The following is a 19,045-nucleotide window of genomic DNA, read 5'->3' on the forward strand; positions in this document are numbered from 1 at the left end:
ATTTTTTTTTCCTTTTTATGTAAGAGTTTGTTTTCCAGATTTATGTCTAAAACATATCTCCAACCTCAAAATAGATGAGTTATGTAATCTGTATCCTTGAAAACGTATCTTTGCAAAATTCCATTAAAAATATTCATTGCTTAGTAAATTGAGGTAGTTATGCAAATATATATGTATATATATATATATATATATATATATACACACATTACTAACTGTTCACAAACAAGAATAAATGGGAAATGCAAACGGACAAGTTAACGAGGGATACACCACACGGTCGTTTCTGCCTGTTAGAAATAGATGCCGAATCTCCCCTCGGACTACATCCCTATTGTCTTAAAAAAATGAAAGACACCTTGTCATTGGATAACGTGGTCCCAAATACGCTGTTTGAATAAAAGCCGAGACGGTCAATGTTAGAACGTTTTTGATCATAGGTCTACAACATCAGTACAGAGCTGCAGCTAAACAACAAAAGCAAACGATTGTTATCATTAGAATTTTCCCGGAATAACAGCGATTGCTTAAAATAATGCTCAGCGGAACGTTTAGAAGCAGCTATGAGTAACGATCTTTATTTACATGTACTCAGTTACATGTAGGAATGTGAATGAACAAAAGACTATAATGCATACACTTGTATTCAATCGACTAGATTTGTTTCCCAAACTTTTTCGGACGAACAAATTGGTTAGAACATATACAGGTAATACTGGCGCAAAATCGATTTTCCGGAATCTTTGATTGCGAATAAGTTACTGATTTTTCTGAACCAATGATGATTACACTCTAAATTAAATAAATATTAAAATATTAATTGAAGTACACAATTAAATGAAATACCAGTACCTGTACATTAGTGTAAATGATACAAGTATATTAATACTGTGATGTGCAAAGTACCAGTAAAATGGTCTGGCGGCCTGCTTGGAAATTAGTGCGGATTATAAGAGGTTCTGGACCATTAGTGTCTGGAAAGTGGGTGTTGTACTAATATTTACTTAACTAGCGTTTCTAAGTAAATGCGGTCAAACATCGCTTCGAATGCATTTATTTGAACGTGTGCAGGCGTATAAATGTATAAATGCCCGTTCCTTTTTAAGAACCTTCTGACCGTGACTTTTTTTTCTTCACCCATGACCATTTTGTCTTTTGTTGGAGTTGTCGCGGGAAAGAAAAGGGCATGGAATTAGAAGGCAGAAATGTAAAAAAAAAAATTGAATATCGAATAGATATGATAGCACCAAATTCACGCGCGCACGCACTGTAGTCGCCAGCATTGCTAGAAACAGCAGCTACATTCCTCAATACATAAATTAATATCTAGACGTAGAAATATTGGAAAACTAACATTGTTTGAATTAAGACGCAACACGTATTTCACCATAATATGATCGCCTGGAAAATAAAAGATGAAATTGTCGTGTACGGAAATGCCTTCGATCACGAATCAGCTTGATCAGAACAGACTTACAGCTAAGCAACAATAAATAAGATCCTCGACGCAGTCACTAAATTTTTTCAGTATAGACATAAATTTCTACTTGGTGAAATGATAAGCCCCTGGCCTGGTAAGCCTTGATCCAGCAGACTTCTATGAGAAAAACTGTTTCAATAGTAATTTAGCTGCTATTTTTTTTGCAGAGGAGGTGACTGTGTAGAAGATTCCTCATCCACTTTAACTTTAGTAAACTGTATCATAAACTCATACCATACACTTGTTTGTAATCGGTTTCTTTTTTCACTCAAAGGTCCATAATAACACTGAAATCCACATTCAAATAAATATACTGAGGGAAAGTATTAACCTTTATCCAGGTTAATACTTTTTGTTATTATATTTCTGTCGGAATGCACTGTCATTGTTTCAATTAGTTTTTAAAATATTTTTTTCATCTTTTATCCTTTACTAATTTCACTCATTAGACTGTGGTCATGCCGGATTTTTTAGTCAAATGAATTGCTCCAGTACTTAATTTTTTAAGCCTGGTACTTACTCTATCTGTCTCTTTTGCCAAACTGCTAAGTTACGGGGACGTAAACACACCAACACCTGTTGTCAAGCAGTGGTGGTGGGGGGATAAACACACACAGACACACACACACACACATACACACACACACACACACACACACACACACACACACACACACATGACATGCTTGTTTCAGTTTCCATTTGCTAAATTCACTCACGAGGCTTTGGTCAGCCCAAGGCTATAGTGGAAGACACTTGTCCAAGGTGCCATGTGGTGTAGAATTTCATAAAATAACTTTGTCATTATTAAGCTTGAAAAAATCAACAGGGAATTTTAATGAAAAGTTCTACTTCAGATCACTTTAAAACAGGGAGTTTGGATCCTAGGAGCAGAGCCAGTCTCAGGTGGGTTGATATGGAAAGGTTTAAAGGTTTATAATTTAGTGCCAATTCATGTAAAAAGCACCCATGCTGGTGCCACATAAAGAGTGCCCAGCACACTCTGTAACAGGAGTCACCATACTTTTTTGACCATTGACCCCCTTTAGGCACTTCTTCTGTATCGACCACCCTCCTCATTTAAAATATCTTAATACTTTACCCTACTATACCATATCTTAAATGCGTACCGGGTACTGATGCTGGCAATTAAAATGTTAGCTAAAATATACATGTACGACAAATTAAGAAATTCTATTGAAAATGACACACTTTTTACATTTAAAATTACGTGTATGAGTATACAGTATTAAACTTTCTATTTTTATGACATTATTTTCACGGTTAGAAAATGTGGAAAATGCATCATATTGCTGGAAGATCTTTTATTGAAATTGACAACATCAATGTGAGGGATGAGCATTGCGCTGACTAAGTATTTCAAGCAGTTCATCTGGGTGAGCTGGTCTTTCGCATGCTGACCCCCATTGAACCCCTTGGCTATCATCGACCCCTGTAATTCCTCACCGACCCCTAGGAAGTTCCTCGGACCCCCTTTGGCAACTTCTGCTCTATAAAGTGGTTGGTGTTGGGAAGAGCATCCAACTGTAGAAACCAAGCTAGAACAGACTGGAACCTGGTCCATCTGCCAGCTCTGGTCAAACTGTCCAATCCATGCCAGCATGGAAAACAAACATTACATGTTGATGATGATGATGATAAATCATGTTACTTCCAGAATTGCTGGAACCCATTCTTAAAGTTTGAGCTTCAACTCTTCATTGGGTTTTAATTCACTAATGCACACTTGCTCAAACACAATCCTAGATATGTGTGTTTGTGTGAGTGAGTTTAAATTTCCCTCTTCTTCTTGTGTGTTTGCTACTTGTAAAAAAAAAAAAAAATGATAGTGTTGCTTTGTCTCAGTCCACTGAAAAAGCCATGTCAAGGCTTCTTGACGCATCTTAACTATGTGTGTGGGCTTTTGTAAAGGTTGTTTGTTATATGATAGACTGGGTGATAAATAACGCAGACAGCGGTTAGCAACAGTTTGAGCATCTGGCTGTAGAAAACTCTGACCCAATGTACTTGTGTGTGACCCATGCAAGTATAGAAAAATAGATGTTAAAATAATGATGACAATGACAACGAGGAGGAGGAGGAGGATGAAATTTTTGTTTCCTCAATGTTCGAAAAACTGTCTAAAACTCAACCTGGTATTTTCATAGTGAGACTGTCTTCAAATTGTTTGCAAAAGCCCTCACATATTGTTTCTAAAGGATAACTGACCTGAAAGTTAACTTAATATATTTATTTTTTTCTCCCTGAATGAAAAGAGAAAAAAAAAAAAAAACTTTACATGTTTCTAGTTGCATTGGACAGAATATGCTTTGAAACAAATTCAGTTAAATTTCTTTTAGCTTGGAGTTCATTTAATTAAACTTGAAATATAAATCTGACATATAAGCTCCTTTACTTTTAAACTTCTAGTTATCTTGAAATTACAAGGTTTTTATTTTTAAAGACTTCCAAAAAGACTCCAAAACTTGTCTTGAAAAGATCATAAAACTGACTCAGACAATCACCTTTCAATTAACCAGGAATCTTCAGTGCAAAATAGCAATGAAATACTTAATTCTTTACAGTCCTATATTTAAGAGATGAGGAATTATGAACATTATGTACATTATTTACATTTGACGGATACTTGCTCTCATCTTGTTTGTTGTTAACACAACGTTTCGGCTGATATACCCTCTAACCTTCATTTAGCAGTATCTTTTTTAGCTGTGCTATGAATCTATGGAAGCTGTCTGCCAATGAGGTAGTTCCTTTAGTTTCAGCTCTCATTATATTCGTAAGAGGAATTTCCTTTGCTTTAAAAATCTCTTCAGGTGAGGTTAGAAGTTTACTTCCAAACCACATGGTTTTGGGTTCAGTTCCACTGTGTGGCACCTTGGGCAACTGGATTCTATAACGTTGGGCTGGCCAAAATCTTGTGAGTGGGTTTGATAGACAGAAACTGAAAGGAACCTGTTGTGTGTATGTATATATATGTGTGTGTGTGTGTGTGTGTGTGTCTATAACTTGATGTATGTATATATCTATGTGTGTGTGCCTTTGTATTTGTACTCTATCACTGCTTGACAACCAGTGTTGGGTTTGTTTACATCTTCATAACTCAGTGGTTTGCTAAGAGAGACTGGTGGGCAATTATGGAGTGAATTTTAGGGCTTATAAATCTGACATGGATTAATTAAAATAATAAAAACTCTTCATGCAACAGATGAGGTTCCAGTGTTTAACTCTTTTTATTAGCCAATCAAAGGCAGCAAACTGGCAGAATCATTAGCATGACGCGCAAAATGCTTTGTGACATTTCTCCCAGCTTTACATTTTCAAATGTCACAAAGATTGACTTTACCATTCATACTTTTGGATTGATCAAATATCAGTTGACCAATGTCAGTTGATCAATGTAATCAATTAGCCTTTTTCACAGAAATTTCAGATCTTGTGCCTATAATAGAAAAAATTAGCTAGTCACAGACCAATACTCTGGTAGTCATTTTGGCTATATTAAGCTGAACTAAAAAAGAATTTCTCTCTATTTCACTTGGCACCCAGCAGCCATGAGCAAATTGTTGCCTGTCATTGCTCCTTCAAAAAGAATCACCACCAGAAATCCTATTTCTATTCTATATCAGATAGTCTCAGTACAATCATATTTTAGCTGACTGAAATGCTAAATTGCCATATCTCTTTTTGCCGGATTATGTATCTTGATAATGCTATTTCCATACCATATTAATTATTCAATTAACTTAATTAACTTGCACCAGCATGAATATATGCATGGTATGTCTTCTACAAATACATTGATGCAAATTTTATTCTCATTAATGTTGTCTAATCAAACTTGTTATTCTTCACTGAATGCATTACTATCTAATTTAAACCTGTACTTCTCAATCATTATAAGGACACTGACTACTTTAAATTCTAGTGTCCCTTTAGGGGTTTTTAAACAGGAATAAAAAAAAATGTTGTAAGAAGCTTGCTTCCCAACCACATGGTTTTGGATTCAGTCCCTCTGCATGTGCATACTTGGGCAAAATATTTTGAGGAAGACAGGCAGTTACCTAGTCATGCAAGTCTCCTCTCTCAATGCAACTGATGTATATCTGAGGGAGAGGTCACTGGCTTCAATACAGCTTAGCACCCATGTCATCATAGGTGTTGCTGTCAGAACCAACCCAGAATTGGAACAAATTTAGCAAAGTATCTTTCCTAACCCTGTAACAGTTTTGTTAATCCACTGCTTTGGATTAGTACTTTTTCTATACAACCTAAAAGGGTGAAAAGCCAACTTGACTGCAATAGAATTTCAGATTAAAGTTCAAAGAATCAGAACAAGTATTATAAAGCCTTTTATCCAATGCTTTAATGGATTCTGCAAATTGGCTGCCTTCCTGTGAGACCCTTCAGTGTGTGTGCCATATTTCCCAATGTACGAGTTAACATAATGTATAGTGTAAAACATTCAAACATCATCGCTATCTTTCCAAATCTTCCAGCATTTCACATGGATTTTTTGATCCACTATAGTTGTTTTGGTGTATAAGTTGACCTACCTTTTATGGCTGTAAATTTTGGTTTGAAAAATTTGATTTGTATGCAGGATAATACAGTATTTCATATGTACAATGTTCTTCTGAGGGGTTTCCCTCTTTCAGTAATATTTTCATCAAATGAGATTGATGTTACAAATTTGTTAACTCTTCATCCAATTAATGTATTGATTTTTATTTGGAACTGTTTTTTCCAGACGCAAGCTTGACCTAGATTTGTTGTCTTTGACCTTACAAGAGGCCTTGAATCGATCTGATGTTCATGTTATTATAATTTGTACTGAAGCAGAGGCACATGAAGAGACAATTAGGTAAGTTTTTGCTATTTTGCATGAATTCCATTCCAACTTTTGTTGAAAAAATAAGATTTTGGGCTAATTAATTTGTTCAGTGAAACCATGTTATATACACTAACACACATCTATCTCATGTTACCATCCACTAAGTTGTGTGTACGCGTGTATGTATGGAGTTATGTAGCTTATTGGTTAGGGTATTTGGCTTATGATCATAAGTTCGTGGGTTCAATTCCTGGTGGCATGTTGTGTCTTTGAGCAAGGCACTATATTTCATGTTATTCCAGACCACTCAGTTGGCAAAAATGAGTAGTGCCTGTATTTCAGAAGGGCCAGTCTTGTCACATTCTGTGTCATGTTGAATCTCCCTGTGAACTACATTGAGAGTATATGTGTCTGTGGAGTACTCAGCCTCTTGCACGTTAATTTCATGAGCGGGCTGTTCCATTGATTCGATCACCTGGAACCTTCGTTGTCATAATGACAGAGTGCCAGTATTCTATATATATATATATATGTGTGTGTGTGTTTGTGTATATAGGCACATGCATGGCTGTGTGGTTGCTTCCCAACCACATGGTTCTGAGTTCAGTCCCACTGCATGGCACCTTGGGCAAGTGTTTTCTACTAAAGCCTGTTTGACTGGAAACTGGTAAGCTGGAGGGCTGCACCAGGTTCCAGTCTGATTTGGCATGGTTTCTAGAGCTGGATGCCCTTCCTAATGCCAAACACTCTGAGAGTGTAATGGGTTCTTTGTATGTGCCACTGGCACAGGTGCCATTTATATGACACTGCCAACGGCAACAACTACAATTTCACTTGGCTTGATGACTCTTCTCAAGCATAGCATATCACCAAAGGTCTTTATCACTTGTCATCACCTGTAAGGCCCGACATTCGAAGATCATGTTACCAGCAACAGCCACAATTATGATTTCATTGGTGACATTCACAAGACACTAGCAACAGCCACGACTACGATTTCACTTGGCTTGACAAGTCTTCTCAAACACACACACACACACACACACACACACACATACAGAGACAGAGAGAGAGAGCAAATCAATAACAGAAGACAAAATTCAATACAAAAACCATAAAAGTCAAAATGACATTCGCAGATAATATTATTATGTTGACCCATAAAGAAAGGAAAAAGAAAAATGTTATAAAGTTATAGAGTGAAAGTATAACATTTCTGATATAGTCTTTGTGAGATACAAAGAGAAAAGTCCAGGAAAGAGGTGAAAGACAGGAGGAAAAGAGATAAGAAAGAAGGAGAGAGACCCAAGAAAAATTGTGCATGGGTAACTCACATCTATGATCTTTGACTGGATATATGCATATATATACACACGCGCACATAAATAAATATACATCTACATATAAAACTGAGAATGTCTATCTGTCAGTGTGTCTGTATGTGTGCATTACTAAAACTTGAGAACTACCCAACTGATTTCAGACAAATTTTACACATGTCTTACTTAAGGTCCATGTAGTGTCATGGGTAAAAAAACTTTTCAACTTCTTGCCTAATGTGAGCCTGGTGCAATCTCTCAACTCTTACACTATTTCAGTATTACATGTCTAAAGTGAAACAATAACATCTCTATTGTAATGTGAGATAATGCTTTCAGTTTTAATAGTTTCACTATTAATACTGAAACTATTATCTCACATGTATACATGCATACATGTATGCATGCATGCATACATGCATACATGTATGCATGCATACATGCATACATACATATATATACATACACACACATATATTATATATTAGACAGGCCCATTAGAGCAAAGACAATATTGTAGATAGGGTAATTAGAGCAAAGAAACAGGCCTGGAAGGCCTGGAAGAGTGGGAGTAGCAGGAGAATGTATCAGATAGCTAAAAGGGAAGCTAGGAGATTGGTATATATAGCCAAGGGAGTAGCAGAAAAGAAGTTTGCCAATGTACAGTGACATGAGGACCAAAAAAACAAGTATTTCAGATTGCAAGACAGTGTGTGAGAGAAATGTATCCACATGGATGATGGTGCCCTTGCATTTAATAATTCTACAAAGAAAGAGGCTTGGAGATGCCATTATGAAAGACTGCTGAATGTGGATAATGAATGGGAGGAGGAGAGTCTGCCAAAGGTTGACACCCTGGTAGATAAAGCAATTAAGGATATGAAGACAAGGAAAGCACCTGGCCCATCAGGAATCACCGCTGAGATGCTAAAACTATCAGGCAGTGTGGGTTATGATCTTGTCACCTGCATCATAAATCAGGTAGTTCATGAAGGAGTCATACCCAATGACTGGTGTAGCAGCACCATAGTCAACTACTACAAAGGTAAAGGTGATGCTTTAGATAGAAATAACTACAGGGGTATCAAATTATTGGATCTGAAGTTACAGAGAAAGTCATAGCCTAACTGATTAGGGGAAGAATTATCCTAGATGAGATGCAGTTTGGTTTTGTGCCAGGCAGAAGCACCTCTGATTCTATATCTCTGGGAAGGCAACTGCAGGAGAAATATCTAGCCAAAGATAAATCTCTGTACTTGGCTTTTGTTGACTTGGAGAAAGCCTTTGACAGGGTCCCCCAATCCCTTATCTGGTGGTCAATGCGGAAACTGGGGATAGATGAGTGATTGGTAAGAGCTGTACAAGCCCTGTACAGGGATGCTGTCAGTAAGGTGAGGGTTGGCAACGAGTACAGTGAAGAATTCCGAGTAGAAGTGGGGGTTTACCAAGGATCAGTCCTCAGCCCCCTCTTAGTCATTATAGTCCTCCAGGCAATAATAGAGGAATTCAAGACAGTCTGCCCCTGGGAGCTCCTCTATGCTGATGACCTTGCTCTAATTGCCGAGTCACTGCCAGAACTAGAGACGAAGTTTAGGGTGTGGAAGCAAGGTCTACAATCGAAGGGCCTTAGGATTAACCTAGCAAAAACCAAAGTCTTAGTAAGTAGGAAGGCTGTCAAATCACAAACCCCTTCAGGTAGAGGGCCCTGCTTGATCAAACACACACACACAAATATATACGACGGGCTTCTTTCAATTTCTGTCTACCAAATCTACTCACAAGGCTTTGGTTGGCCTGAGGCTATAGTAGAAGACACTTGCCCAAGGTGCCACACAGTGGGACTGAACCCCGAACCATGTGGCTGGTAAGCAAGCTACTTACCACACAGCCACTCCTGTGCCTACATATTTTAAATTTCTATTGTTAATTTATTATCCAGCATGTTTGGTTTAAATATGACTAATGGGTGTTTCTGCTGCATAGAGAACAAGCAATATCATTTGCACCCAGCTATTTTCAAATTTGCATCTTTATTCTGGGTTTGTCTACTGATATCGTCCAAAGCAAACTGAGTATGTGTATGTGTGGCAAACATTATTTTGCCAGGCTACTATAGTTTTTGAGAGAAAATAATGTGGGTTGAATATTTAGAAACTTGATATAGCTATAAAAATGACTACCTGGTTAACCTCATCCAGATTTTGTTTTAGTTTGAAATGAGAGTCCTTGACCTTTAAGTAGGTCAAAGTATTTTTTATGAACCTAGACTCTAGGTGGACTATGAATTTGATCTGATTGTTTTGCACAACAGCTAGTTACTAGACAAGGTTAAATCAAATTAGGTTAAATTGAACTAAATTATGTTAAATATATGTGGTATGTAGAGCTTATTTATGAGGGCAATTCTATATTGGTGCAGGTATGGCTAAATGGTAAGAAGTTTGTTTTCCAACCACATGGTTCTGGGTTCAGTCCCACTGTATGGTACATTGGGCAAGTGTTTTCTACTCTATCCTTGGGCTGACCAAAGTCTTCTGAGTGGATTTGGTAGATGGAAACTGAGAGAAGCCTGTCATATATACATATATGTATGTATTTATCCCCCTGCCATTGTTTGACAACTGACGCTGGTGTGTTTATGTCCCTGTAACTTATCGGTTCGGCAAAAGAGACTGATAGAATAAGTACTAGACTTACAAAGAATAAGTCATGGGGTCGATTTTTTTGACTAAAACCCTTCAAGGTGATGCTGCAGCATGACCACAGTCAAAGGACTGAAACAAGTAAAAGATTAAAAGAATGTAATCAAGTTTTAGATTACGTGTAGTTTCCTTGTCCTATATATGTTGTGAGAATTTTTGAAAAAGATTGTTTCATTTAAAGGGAATAGCAATTGCTGCTTGGAAGTCAAACCAGATATAACCCTGACATTTACCCTTGAATAAAGTTGCATAGTTAAAAATAGCTAGATACAAAGGTAATTGTTAGTTAGCTATACAGCATAAACATGCATTGATTGTACTTCAACCAAATATACTGTATAACTGATTGTAGAAATAAAAAATATGCAGACGAACTAAACTCCATATTCATTGTAATTGTTTTGGATTTACACTCCAAAGTGAACCTAAGATTTACCTATCAGATGAGTTACAGTAGGATTGTTCACCCTAAGTAATCCTTGGTGCTCCTTACAATTCAATGTGGTTGCCTGAAGCCAGATTATAACTGAGTGTTCATACAGTACCTGCTTGGATAATTGATCCCTATATTCTCATTATATGTATATCATCATTATCATCATCATCATCATTTAGTGTCCATTGTCCATGCTGGCATGGGTTGGATGGCTTGACCAGGGCTAGCAAGGTGGAAGGCTGCACCAGACTCCAGTCTGATTTGGCATGGTTTCTATGGCTGGATGCCCTTCCTAACACCAACCACTCTGAGTATGTAATGGGTGCTTTTACATGCCACCGGCATGGGTGCCATTTGCGTGACACTGGTATCTGCCAGACTGCATTTTACTATTCTGTTGTTCAACATTATCAGATATCCTCTACTTCCCCACTCACCTCTGGCCCCTCTGCCCCACTCATTCCCACCCACCTTGTATCGTGAAGGTCTACCATAACACCTCATATTTTTTATCTTTTTCTAGCTCCACCTGATCACTTTGTGTGAAATGTGAGTGGTCATGTAGCACCTCTGCAGCAAGAAATCTGTTCTGTTCTGGCCATTTTCTCTCATACTTTACATCTCTTTGCTCCTTATCTCCCAGAATAAAGTTGCCTTGACCCCTACCCGTCAGATTTGTAGTCTTGCAAGCTGCATGGTGACCTCAATTGTGCTGGTGGTATGAAAAAAAAAAACCACTCAGTACATGCTATAATGTGGTTGGCATGAAGAAGAGCATCCAGCCATAGAAACCATGTCAAAGTACACACTGGAGCATGATGCACTTCTTGGATCCACCAGATCCTGTCAAAACTGTCCAACCCATACCAGCTATAATATAGACATTAAATGATGATGATGATGATGATGTCTCATCATAAACTCTATAGCAATGTCTTAACACTGTAGCCACTGTTCCTTACTAATAACTATATCTTACTGATAATCTAACATAGATGTAATAGCAAAAATGTAAACCATTTTTTAATATAAAACTATTATTGATTACAGGAAATCATTGGAGGCTGGGAAGCATGTATTGGTAGAATATCCAATTGTTATGAACGTTACAGTGGCAAAAGAACTCTATCAGATGGCTTCTAGTAAAGGTGCTATATATTATGTTTGTTTTTCCCTTTTTAACTTTTCAGTTTTATTGAATTCATAGATCAGAATATCATTTTAATACTTTCAGAGATGTGGAGTCAACCAATTTCAAGTTAAAGAGCTTCTATTAAGCCTCTTCAGAAAAAGAAAAAAAAAATCAGTTTAACATTTGTCCTTAGGTCATCGATCACTGACTTATGTTGAATGGTTCATTCTTCATGAGGGTAATACTTAGTATTACATTCATCTATCTGTCTTATTTCCTGGTGATTGTAAAGTTTCTTGGATTTGCATGTTCACTTGATTGGGTGGTTATCAAGTTAATGTTGCAAATAGTTTGGTCATTTGAAGCAATGTATTGTAAGTTGTACCAAGTGTAGCATATACATTTACCTATTATTTAAGCATAATAATTCACTCAGTATTCAAATATAAAGAATAAGGGCTATGCAAAGGGTGGCCATTTTGTATTATAAAGGGTAAAGACCTGCTTTGGTCATGAATGACCATGAGATTGCACCAAGAAAGTTACACTCTGAGACACATGTCCGGGCAAGGTTATTTATAGAAGACCAGCAGTCGTCCATGCATACCAGCCTTCCCTCTCCACACCACTAGTGTTATCCAATGGAAAGGCAATGATCAATACAGCTTGCACCAGTGATGTTGCAACTCATTTTTAGAGCTGAGTGAACTGGAGCAACATCAAATAAAATGTCTTGCTCAAGAACACAACACACAGCCTGATCCAAGAATCGAACTCACTACCTCATGATTGCGAGCCTGACGCTTTAACCCCTGAGTCATGTGCCTTCACATTTTTTAATTATAAATATATGTAAAATATTGGTTTCAAATGTTGGCACAAGGCCAGCAATTTCAAGTGAGGCAGTAAGCCGATTATATCAACCCAGTGCTCAACTGGTACTTATTTTATCGATCCCGAAAAGATGAAAAGCGAATTGGAGCTCGGTAGAATTTCAACTCAGAATATAAAGACAGATGAAATGTCACTAAGTTTTTTTTGTCTGGTGTGCTAATTATGTGTAAAATACTGTCAGTAAATATGACAATTAACCCATTAACTTTTATCAACCAAAACCTAAAATGTTTTATTTTATGATAAAGTGAATAGTGGGTAAATATATATATGCTGCACCCAGTGTATACTTTGTAAAATTATATATAAACATCACTTATAAAATTTTGGCAATGTACTTGTCTGGCTATGCACACACACACGCATGCACACACACATATACACACACATGCATATGCTTATATGATAGACTTCTTTGAGTTTCCATCTACAAAACCCTCTCACAAGGCTTTTTTGTTGGCCTGGGGCCCTAGTAGAAGACACTTACCCAAGGTGCCATGCAGTAGAACTGAACCTGAAACCATGTGGTTGGGAAAAAAACATTACACAACCCCATTTATACCTATGAGAAGTCTACTAATTAAATGTAATAGGTTTATGTTAACATTTTAAAAATTTCAAATTCTAGATTTCTCTATTTTTGCCAGTAGAAATTTTTGCATTATTTTTTCAAAGCCTGTCCATTTTATACAACTTTCATACTATTTTAGTATTTTATTAAATTACACATTGTACAGGTGTGGTTCTTCATGAAGAAAACATTGGATTGCTTTCCCTTGCTTTACTTCAGCTGAAAAAAGATTTAGAAAATAAACCACCTCTGCAGGAAGCACAGCTTGCTCACCATGGTAATTTTAATTTTTTATGTTTTAAATATCATCATCATTATCGTCATCACATCATCATATCCATCATGATAACCACTAATTTACTGTATTTTCCAGCATTCAAGTTGAAATTTTCAGGCCAAAATTTACCACTAAAAAATGTAGGTTGACTTATACACAAGACAACTTTGGAGGACCAAAAATTCCATGTGACATGTAGCAGGATTTTGAAAGATAGCATCAATGTTTGAGTGTTTATACTATATACTATATTCACTTCAGTACCGCCTGGCTGGCCTTTGTGCCAGTGGCATGTAAAAGCACCCACTACACTCTCGGAGTGGTTGGCGTGAGGAAGGGCATCCAGCTGTAGAAACTCTGCAAAATCAGATTGGAGCCTGGTGTAGCCATTGGGTTTCACCAGTCCTCAGTCAAATCGTCCAACCCATGCTAGCATGGAAAGCGGACATTAAACATGGATGATGATAATGTTCACTTGTATGTTGGAAAATGCAGTAATAATTCCTTGGTTACCAGGAAGTATTTCTTGGTGTTTTCTATTGTCTCTGTCTTCAAATTTACATTTTAAAAAGTAATTTAGTCCTTTTCAGGGCTTCTCAAACTGATTGGAGGAAGCAAAAAAGTTAACCACACACTAGATTCCATACTTGAATGTATGCAGCAGCAAGTACTCTGCTAAAAACACTCAAAGGCAAATATTGGTATTAAACTAAATCATAGATTAAGTCTGTCTCTCAAGAACAAGAACTACCCCTTTGATGGTCTTCTTGCTGTTTCATCCTTATCAAATTTCACCCACAAAACTCTAGTTGACACCATACTATGGTAGAGGACAGTTGCCCATTGAGTCATGATATACAATTGGTCCTGAAACCACATAAGTTGTAAAGCAAATTTCTTCCCCATGCAACTGTATTTTTACCCAAACTGTATCATGCAATACAAAGGGTGTTGCATGATTCTAACATATTAGTTATGCTTGACTGATGTTTCTATATTAGGGCATTGAGTTATTTTAATTTTCATCCATCCATCCGTCCATCCATCTTTACTCACTATTCTTTGGAGGGTCATTGTGGGTAGGGTCCTCAGACATCTTCCTCCATAGGATCCTATCAGATGCAACCATCATGAGACCTGCCAGCTGGATTTTCAGTCGTGACTGACTGAGACTATGGTTACTATCCAGCCGTCTCATTCTTGGTCTACCCCTAGGTCTCCTGCCAGTTGGCTCAGCTTGAAGAACTTGTCTTACATTTCTATTCTGAAACATTTTAATCTCATGTCTATAGTACCTGACATGAGATCTATCAATATAAAGAACTTGCAGCTCAACTTGGAGGAGCTCCCTGACTTTTGAGTTATGTGCCATATTGAGTAATGTTACTCTGGAGATCCTATGAAGGAACCACATTTCTGCAGCTTGTATTTGCAATTATACTCATTTGGCCATTACCCAACATTGGTGATCTTTAGTAAGGATTGACATATAAACTGAATTGAAGATAGGAAGTTTTAATTTGTATTAGATTGATATTTTGTATTTTCTAAGTATGAAATTGTAATGATTCTTTTTTTGATTATCTTTAAAATGTTTACAACTTTCATCTATGTTTTCTTCTTTCCAAGTTTCATTGGGGAGATTGAGTGAAAATATGACCAAAGAGAAGACACCTTTTATTGCACACCAGAGCATGGTAAAAGCAGCTATATTTTTGTTTGAGAATTTAACGGCTGTTGGAGGGCAATTTACAGAGAAGGACGATTGTTTTGAAGCCATTGCTGACCTAAGAACATCAGAAGACAAGTAGGTGAAATGTTTACAAATCCTTCCTTCCTCCTTCCTTCCCTCCCATCATACAAGTGATGTAATTCATTTGCACTCTTCTGGGAAAACATTTTATGGTCAAGGACAGCTATTACTTTACTTGGAACTGGTAAAGATTGGTAAAAAGAAGGACATCTGACTGTAAAAATCAGCCTTAATGAATTCTGCTTGACCTATACATGCATGGAAGAGTGGACATTAAAATTCAACATATAATCAAATGTGCCATGAACATCTCTTGTTTTAGATGTATTTCCAATGTGACTTCTGAGTTTTAAGACAGTTGGATGTAATTTGAAGGAGATTTGGTAGTTATTTTTAGCAGGCTGTATGACCACACAAGGATCTCTCTTTGGTTTTATGGTGTATATAAGATTGCATTTTGCATGTACAATATAAATGGAAGGTCAGTTGAATGAGTTGGTGATGTGTTTTTCACAATCTTAGTTTCTGATTGCAAGAGAGATAACTCTGTCAATACAGACATCTACTTAGAGTCGATTGCGTCAGTTGTATGAGAAATAGTATGCAAGAGTGAGCAGCCAAAACCTATAACATGTGCTATCTCAGTTCTATATTTAAGAGATGAAGAATTATGTACGTTATTTACAATTGACAGATATTTGTCTTCATCTTGTTTGTTGTTAACACGTTTCAGCTGATATACCCTCCAGCCTTCATCAGGTGTCTTGGGGGAAATTTCGAACCTTGGTTCTCATTTCTAAGACATTTTTCGATGTTGTTGTTGTTGTTATTATTATTATTATTATTATTATTATTATTATTATTATTATTGGCGTAGTGGTTAAGAGCTCTGGCTACTAACCCCAAGATTCCGAGTTCGATTCCAGGCAATGACCTGAATAATAACAATAATAATAATAATAATAATAATAATAACAATAATGATAGTAACAACAACAACATTGAAAAGTACCTTAAGAATGAGAACCCAGGTTCGAAATTTCCCCAAGACACCTGATGAAGGCTGGAGGGTATATCAGCTGAAACATTGTGTTAACAACTAACAAGATGAGGACAAATATCCATCAATTGTAAATAGTGTAAATAATGTGCTATCTTATTTAACAAAGTTTTCTTTTGTTGTTTCTGGCCAGGACCATACTGATTTCTTGGAGTATGTTGGAACTTAAATCATGTCTCCATTTTTAAAATGACAATCTTTTGAGGCTGGTATTAGGCACAGGGCATTAAATTATAAAATGTTGCTTCAAATAAATCCCTTTACAAACTGCAGAAAAATAGATGTTTTATATGCACACACACACACACACACACACACACACACAACTTTATGATGTGGTGCTCAAGTACAAGAAAATACCAGATATATTAGAGGTCAATATAGTACATTGCTTTAAACTCTGTAGATCCACATGTACAGTGCTTATCAGAGTACAATACTGCATATACTGCAGAATGGGCTACAACAGATATGAACAGAGGAAAACATTTGGAAAAACAACAGAAAACAATACCAGTGATTTTAGTAGTGTATGAATGAATATTTTGAAATATTCATACAACACAGATATTGTTTTTTGTTGTTATGTCAAATATATGTGTGTGTGTGTGTACCATGTAACCACACATGCTTTTCTTGGACTATTCTTTTCCATCTCTTCAGATCATTCCTCTTTTCTCTTTCTGATGCTTGAAGCATCACCCAACTCTTTTCTCCATCTTAAACTGAGTGTCAGCCTAACACATGCACTGTATATGTCCTTCTGACACTTTTGTCATTTTTGTTTTATTTTTGATTTGGCTTTATATATTTGTGAACAGTGAGGAAATTTATAAATCATTTAGATTATGTTGAAGGGGTTATTAAAACATAATTATGTTTTGTATATGTTTAATTAATGTGTCCTTGTTTACTTATTTTATATCTTGTCTATGAACTGCTAAAGTTGATTTTTTTCACTTGAAAATACTTATAACTTATGTTCAACTTTGCCCATTTTTCTTTAGCCATTTTGATTCAATCTGAATTTTTTCTTCAATATTCAGGAAAGTTCAAATGAAACTGTGCTTGTTTAAAGAAAAAGGTATTTGGAAAAAAGAATACTTCCTGAAGTTTAACGATGGGAGTGTTATTGATAAACTTCCACCAGAACTTGTAAGGAAAACCAGATCTGGACTTGGTATGTGTTTACCTCTGTATTCTTTTTTTTTTATACTGTTGAAGAAATAATAATAATAATTTCATTGTGTAACAACTCTGTATCACAGAATTGATTTTTTAAAAACTTTGATACCTGGATATAGTGTTCTCAGATAACACTGTGTAACATGATATTTGTTCTTGGGTAGCAACTGTTATTTCCTATTAGCTTACCCCTAGAAAGTATGAAAAATGGCTAATATTTCCTTCAAACTTTGCTTTTGTTACATTTATTCAAACCTCAGCAATGCACCTATTGTCAAACTACTAAGGGACATGTTGAAGTGGTTAAAGTCAAGCAAGTGACAAGCAAATCTGTGGTATTGAGCAGTGTATTTGCTCTAATGATATTTCTGCTTCAGCAACTCAACACTAAGTTTGTCTGAAATGTAATAGGAAATAGGTCAGTTTCAAAACATTAATGTCCACATTACAAAAGCAAAGTTTGAAGGGAATAGTAGTCATTAGCTTTGATTTCTAGATAGAAGCAAATAGGAAATAATACTTACTGACCCAAGACAAAAAAAAAAAAAAGTAACACAACACAATCTAAATTTAGCTAACAAAGAAAATAATTGAAACTAGAAAAATTCAGAGGAGAACAATAATATTTTTAACTACTACAGCAAAATGAATGTTTGTTATTAATTAGCAAAATCATTAGAGCATTGGACATAATGCTTTGTGGTCTTTAGTTATGCACTTTACATTTGAGTTCTATTGCTGCTGAGGTCAACTTTGCTTTTTATCTTTCCAGGATGTTATAATTATTGGATGACAGTTTATATAATTCATGTGGCAGTTCTTTCTGAATGTCAACATTTACCTAGTTTACCTCAAATTCATGTTATTGGCTTATTTGAGTTCTTTCCTTTGGACTCATTTTGTTTAATAGTACTCTTGTAACTTTAGCAGTCAGATTTCAACTTGTAACCTTACCTTACATGATTTTGTATTATGTACTAAAATAGAACTCAACACTAACAATCCTTTCTACTATAGGCACAAGGGGGCTAGTTGATTACACCCCCACCCCAGTACTTAAATGATACTTATTTTATTGACTCTGAAAGAATGAGAGGCAATGTTGACCTAGGTGGAATTTGAATTCAGAATGTAAAGCTTAAAGAAATTCCACTAAGCATTTTTTCGAACATGTTGACAATTCTGTCAGTTCACTGCCTTAAACAATGTACTAATAATATTTATGAGTATTTGGTCACATTTATACAGAACAACAATGACAGATCATGATGACAAGTCAGTCAAGCAGGAGTCTATTTCATATGTAGATAATGAAAACTGTTATTAAATATATGTATACATACATATATATATATATATATATATATATATATATATATATATA

General features: G+C 36.1%; 1 protein-coding gene across 1 annotated transcript in view; it reads left to right on the forward strand.

Moving 5' to 3' along the window:
* The window catches only part of LOC106880542 (biliverdin reductase A), a 29,591-nt gene that overhangs the window by 7,306 nt on the left and 3,240 nt on the right, over window positions 1-19,045 (forward strand). The window contains exons 3-7 of the mRNA XM_014930529.2: window positions 6,249-6,362; window positions 11,840-11,937; window positions 13,553-13,663; window positions 15,293-15,470; window positions 17,523-17,656. Coding sequence (XP_014786015.1) covers window positions 6,249-6,362; window positions 11,840-11,937; window positions 13,553-13,663; window positions 15,293-15,470; window positions 17,523-17,656 — 635 coding nt within the window. The remainder of the gene's footprint in view (window positions 1-6,248; window positions 6,363-11,839; window positions 11,938-13,552; window positions 13,664-15,292; window positions 15,471-17,522; window positions 17,657-19,045) is intronic.

This window comes from Octopus bimaculoides, chromosome 2 (assembly GCF_001194135.2).
Source record: "Octopus bimaculoides isolate UCB-OBI-ISO-001 chromosome 2, ASM119413v2, whole genome shotgun sequence".
Lineage (NCBI taxonomy): Eukaryota > Metazoa > Mollusca > Cephalopoda > Octopoda > Octopodidae > Octopus > Octopus bimaculoides.